General features: G+C 35.5%; 1 protein-coding gene across 1 annotated transcript; it reads right to left on the reverse strand.

Annotated features, from left to right (window-relative positions):
- Positions 1-2,066: 2,066 nt before the first annotated feature.
- Positions 2,067-6,219, reverse strand: LOC138320962 (NXPE family member 3-like). Its single transcript, XM_069264292.1, has 6 exons — positions 6,047-6,219; positions 5,532-5,579; positions 5,171-5,241; positions 3,873-4,637; positions 3,381-3,430; positions 2,067-2,936 (listed from the first exon to the last, which is right to left on the reverse strand). Exons 3-6 carry the CDS (start codon positions 5,233-5,235, stop codon positions 2,146-2,148), a joined length of 1,671 nt encoding a protein of 556 aa, XP_069120393.1. The 5' UTR covers positions 5,236-5,241; positions 5,532-5,579; positions 6,047-6,219; the 3' UTR covers positions 2,067-2,145.
- Positions 6,220-6,535: the final 316 nt, after the last annotated feature.

Below are 6,535 nucleotides of genomic sequence, written 5' to 3' on the forward strand. Positions count from 1 at the left end.
TTCATCGCAACCTGTCCAGACCTTATGCAGTTTTACATACCAGGTATAAAAACGCAATTTTCCTTCAGTCACCCAAATGCAGCGTTCTCTGGTTCTGGTAGGAAAGTTACGGTTTCTTCATGGGATTTCTCTCCATTACTGGTATGCTGCTTTCTCCTTGCACTCCTACCCTTGCTTAAAGCAGCAAAAAGGTTATCCAGTCCATCATCAGCGGCATCAATAGGACCAGAAGTGACCTCCATTTCCTCCCTCATCGACAACAATAGCTTCATATTGTGGAATGGGCGATATGGCGACAACCCTGGACTTAATTTGAGTTCGGCAGCAGACTGGGTCTAAAGTCTGTATTGGGAGGAAATTGACTGGGAGAGGCTAGGCTCTTCTGCATCAACAGCACCCTTCTACCTATACTTCTTTGGAGATTTTACCACTGCGCAGATACATGTATATATATATATATATTTACATATGCCCATATATAGTCAATGGGAGGGGCGTTGCGTTCAAATTAACGTAACGTAATCGCAATGACGTATGAATACAAACGCAGTACAGGTTCGGACTACTTCTAGTTCACGCTTCGATAAGTTTTTGCGTCGTAAGTTGACGGATTTCAATATGACAATAAAGAGTTTTTATTAAATCCAATTAAGTAGGTATTTGACATCAAAACAAAAGACGTGTTCAAGCATTGTAACGGTAATAAACAAACAAAAATGATTCGCTGGTCGGGGCTACAACCGGAGGGCTTTCCTCAGGAATGTTCGGGGAATTCCATAGTTACTTCAGTAGTACATGTGTGTACGATCACTTATTTCACCTAAATAATAATATACAGAACATCTGATTGTCGGTGAATAATTCTCGGAGCAACTTAGCGAACAATATGTTAACAGATCATATACAGGTTTCCAGAAAAAAAAAGAACATTAGAGGAAGCCTATCCGAAACAGTACCATTAGCTTTACCACCGTTAGCATTCAAAATAGGCCTGCACTCACGCAAACACTTGTCTATCATCCGTACCATAAAATAAAAGTCATGACTATGAAGAATTTAGTCTATAACGCATTCGTAGACCGATACATACATGACAAACATTCAGTAGCTCAACAGTCATACCATCAATAGGCTATATTACAGTAACTTTCCTCGGTTGAAAATCAAATATGGCGGGTTGAAAATCAAATATGGCGGTTCGCTCCACTTCGGACCGCATCACTACCCTGACAACGATACCGTATACGTACAGGTAGTTGTTCCGCCTCGGTTATCTCAATTTTTATTCGAAATGGACATTATTGATATATTATCAAATTGATAAAAACACATATTTAAAAAATAATTGAAAGGTGTCATTGTTATATTTCAAACTAAACTGCAGCTATAACATTCAACAACCGGAACTATATATTCGGTCATTCTGACTACCGTAGTTACCCAACTTAGCAACCATCACCATTTCAAATTAGACGTAAAAGTAGACTTATTTATTTATACACACAGTAAAAGTGTGATGAAATTTTATTCAGTACTTTAGAAAATACTACATACCTTGTCGATGTTAACATTATCTAAATGACTAGTCCTTATTGATATCGCTGCCATTATCACGGTATCTGGGTATTTGGTCATATCCTGTCTGTCTCAAGTTTTTGGGTAATTTCTTAATTCTTTAACTTGAAGTTCGGAATATGTTTTCGCAACATAAATAGTAAAATACCAGTTAACATGATGTACTTCAGTAATATGTGAGTGTGTGTATACTTAGATACATCGATTGGAGTCTATCGCTGTTTTTTGTTTAATGGCTTCCACTATCCATGTAATTTGTGCGATGGGAAAATGATTACAGAGAAGGATTGATTTTATTTAAATAAAGTTAATTCCAAATTCAGGTAATTTTCTCATCTCATTGCATACCTTAATTCACCCATGCTATATTATATAGTGCAGATATTTTCAAATCCGGAAAAAGCTGGTGGTTTACACATCGAAAAAATGACATATTTGTCGACTTTGGAAATACAAAACTTCAAGAGACAGACTGCAAATTGGTATTTTATAGCTTTTATTTTATAACTTTGACCAATTTTTAATTCGAAACTTCCGCCGGATTCTATATGTCCACCTTTCTTTCTTGCATCACAAGTTCCGTCGACATACACAAGATAATACATCGTTTGCAACATCTGTCTTTATTTTCGCAGTTGGATGCACGTTAACATTCCCATCCCCCGTCGTACGGTCCCAGGCATTGATGTAAAATACCTTGTCATGGATTCCGGCAAATTCCTGATACCAAATTTCTTCATAACGTCGCCGTAAGTAGTCAATGGGTTCCAGTACACCTTTGAACGTCATTGAATGTGGACCCTTTATGATCACAACAGAATCTGGAGCGCGTGCGAGCAGACGATCCACGCCGGCACGTGCGTCCTTGACAAAGGCACGAAACACTGACAACGTCGTCCTGGTCAGATGATAAAATAGATGTAAGATAACTACAATAGGTTTATCATGAGGTGTGCTGTCCAACCTGTGTCCAACAGACTGCATCGTGTCCAGTGGTTGGTGAGGCCCTACGTAAAACGGCGGGTTATGAGGGGCCCACATCAGGTCAATATTCAGTTTAGAATTCCGCGCCATTAGAAGTTTATGCCAAGGCTTGTCCTTGGTATAATGTGCCGTGAATGTTGTGGAGTTAGACATCGTGCACAGGAGGTGATAGATACCTCGATTGTTGGAATCTCCAAAAAATACAAATCTCTTGTTTTTTAAACAGGAAATGGAATTATTTTCATTTTTACACATCCGGTTAACCCAGACGTTGTTATGGTAATAACCGACTGGAGTTGTATAATTCCACGTGACTTCCGGTCTGTGCTCTGGACAAAAATGTGCCGGTGCTGGCAGGTGTGTGTGGTTTTTAAGGTCTTTAAAATAAAGGATACATTAATATATTTATATAGTGGACATAATGAAACACAGAAATATACTTAAGTGAAACAGTTGAGCAACATTAATTAATGAGAGCACTTTCAGCCACAATTGTCATTTACTTAAAGTCAGTGGCGTGTTTATACCAGAACGTTTAATCACAAAATTCTTCATATGCACACATTTATATATTTGTAGAAATAAATGCTTATTTACTTGAGTCAATAGCTCCATTGATGACAGTGACAATAGCTCAAGACTAATCAATGTCAATAAAGGCAGGCCGGAGCGAAATATCTACGTACCACGCACGTATAAACTAAAATATCGTATTGCTAGATGTATAGTCTAGTATTATTGATAAACACTCGACTCCGTAGCTTTTAGAAATTGATATATAGGCAAAGAACCATTTTGTATGTAAATATAGGCTAGCTTACCTTCTGCTACCCAAATCCGGAAGTCTGATATTCGCATGTGCTTTTGTGTTCTGAAAAATAACAACGTAAATGCATAACTGTGTTTCATATTCCACATAACACTTTCTTATCTGTTCAGCACTAATATTTATTTTTCATTATATTTCCATACGGTAATAAAGCGACTCTGTAAAGCTTAAACTTGATAATAAAACATTTATAACAGTTTGTATGTTACACATGCAAAATATATTAATTATGACTTAATTAATTGCCGGACATCTACTTTCTAATATTTTCAAACTTTCCAAAACACAAAATTTACAATGTAAAGTTTGCATAATTTCCAAAATAGTGTAAATAAGACTGGATAATTTAGACAAATATTTTTTTTTCGTAGGATTTTATCGTTAAAGGATAATAATCGTCTATATAATAATTATTAACTTGACTCAATGATTTATTTGTTTAAGTTTATTTGTCTCATCTACGTTCTTGCTTGACTTGACTTACGTTGAAATCCATTTGGTGAGATCATTGATCTTGGATGATTGATTAGATTTTACAGTTTGTATGTCATCACAATTAACGAAAGGTGATTTAGGTTTACAACAAAACCATGGCAACCCGTAATTATGATCTGTTAAGTTGCATCTGTCCTCCAGATGGCAGCCTACAATGATGGCATCGTGTTTGGGGCTGCATTGTGTTTCCTCTGTATGTTTCCCACTCGGGTCTATAAATTTTGAGGCCATCATTTGTAACAAACCATACTGATTGATATATTTCATGATCAGTGCTATATGATGTCTCGTGTTGGCTATAGACACAATGACCTGCGGATGACCTTTCCATGGTAACAGTACTTGTCCAGTATACGTCCCATTTCTGTGGTCTATGACTTGGCCATTGACATTTGCCTTTAGGCTAGGTTCCTTTAACCATATCCTTAGGTAGTCACCACCGGTCTCCACAGGTTTACCGTCCGTATAGTAAAGGCGGATCTTCACCTTCAACTTATCCCCAACTCGGAGTGGAACCGGATTCGGTACAACGGTTACCTTGGTCAGTTGGGGTGACAAAAAACGGCTGGAGTTTGTCACATTCATTTGCAGATAACTGTTCAATAAGTCATCTGAACTGAAAAGCGATTCAGGATGATCAACTTCCATCGGTTTCGGTTCACTTGGGAGAAATCTCAAAAAAGGTTCATTTTGATTTGCTCCGTGTCTCTCAAAGATTTCAGAACCAGCTTTCAATGTGTATGGCTGACAACATCTTAAAATTGCAATAAAAAAATTAACAAATCTAAAAAAATCTGTATGTGTTCAATCTTGAATAGAGTGTGTATCCAACATGTTATCACTGAAATACAGTCTTCGATGAATAACATAATAGTAGAATTCATATCATTAAATAAGAATTAAAAGAAAAATGAATCATGATATATTTAATATATATTTAATTAATTTAGCAAAAACATTGAATTATCTTGTCACATTGACAATACGGAAGAACTGTGTTATCAGGAAATGTATAGGTCGCGGGCCAAGATAAGTAGTAACATTTCAAAACTGGAAAATACCACAAGTTATAACTAGATATATCGGTAATGGTGCTGGACGTACACAATATACACTGTCGAATGTTAAAAACGACCTCTACATGTGTGTAACAGGTGTATCCTACACAATGAAAGATATTTTACGTGTGTGTATAGCATGTGGTATATTAATCAGCTGATTATGTCACGTAAGGTTTGATATATGCGTTTCGTGTAAAATAATGCTATAATACAATTACAAACTCACCTGTAGACACTAAAAAGACCAAATGCTCCTAAAATCAGTAGCAGCATCCATCTTCTTTTTGACATTACATACTATTTAAGTAACAAATTGTCATAGAATTATGAGTTGTTTAAGTATATGTACAGTAATGATATACCTGCGTCCATACACTGGTGACTTATGTCTTACTGACAGGTAATACTAGCTATAAAACGAATTAATTTTAACGCATAAAATGATTTGTAGCTATAGAGTAGATTGCATTGTATGTGTTAAAGATATTTCGCTAGAGCGACTGAATTTTGCCTTTCGTAAGTGGAGATATACTTATTATTTTATAACTTAAAATCGACTATATACAACATAAGTACAGTTGACTTACCGTGTATTAGCGTCAGTGGTAAACAAACACATGAACCAGCTATCCACTCTGCAAAATATAGGGGGAAAACAACATATAGCTTTATCAAATACGTTATCTAGAGATGGAAAGTCATGAAATCCCTATGTTGTTTACAAAATGATTAGAGCCGTGAATATTTCGCTTATAACCAGTCCAAGTTGAAAAGCATTTACTTACAAAGAATTATGTAATCAACTATATGAATATTTTGATAATATATGAATTATTCCAAAGAGTAAACGATATTCATTGGACCTTAAGCGATTCAAAATTAATCTATTGGTGAACGAAAGATATACAACAGGTGCGTTGAATATATTATGTAAATGATTATGTTATACTCTTCTATAAACGAGAATGAAGAAAATGGAGAGTCCACCTTAAGCTTGGGTCTGCACCTCCAAATGCATAAAAGTATTGTTACAGATAAAGAATAATTAAAATAGGCTGACAACAAGATGTTCAAATAAAACACCTGGTAAATAGATTCTTACCTTTCTCCGTGAGTAGATGTCTGTGCTAAAATCACGTCTAATATTTGTGGTTGGTTAGGGATTTAAAAGTAACTCCAAGATACCGATTGGTAATAAATTAAAATGTTAACGGTAAATGTAAATGTTAACAGTGTTGGATGGCATCCTTATAAATAATCGATGTGTCCATGTATATGACAGGACAATGAAATGACAGACGCTCGTATCATTCCACAGCTGTACGCCAATTATATACAAGATGTTGAGTTCGACCAATTTGGTATGTGACCATTTCAGAAAATTAATTGTTACTGACCTAATGCTAAAATATCAATATAATCTAGTAATAGATACAGCTCATTTGTTCATTTAGATTTATTTGTTTACTGGTACTGTGATTTCCATAGCGAAACAATACGTTATTTATTAACGAAACAAAATACCAAGTTGTAAACCAACTAGCATTGAAAGAATCTTTAAGAGAAAAACGTTAACTGAAAAAAAACAAGA

The sequence above is a fragment of the Argopecten irradians genome, chromosome 4 (assembly GCF_041381155.1).
Source record: "Argopecten irradians isolate NY chromosome 4, Ai_NY, whole genome shotgun sequence".
Taxonomy (NCBI): domain Eukaryota; kingdom Metazoa; phylum Mollusca; class Bivalvia; order Pectinida; family Pectinidae; genus Argopecten; species Argopecten irradians.

Coding starts and splice junctions, on each gene's coding strand:
- LOC138320962 (XM_069264292.1), bottom strand. CDS start 5,235: ATGTCAAAAAGAAGATGGATGCTGCTACTGATTTTAGGAGCATTTGGT. Junction 3,431..3,872: donor CTCACCAAATGGATTTCAAC/GTAAGTCAAGTC, acceptor GTTATTTTTCAG/AACACAAAAGCACATGCGAA. Junction 2,937..3,380: donor CCGGATTTGGGTAGCAGAAG/GTAAGCTAGCCT, acceptor TTTATTTTAAAG/ACCTTAAAAACCACACACAC.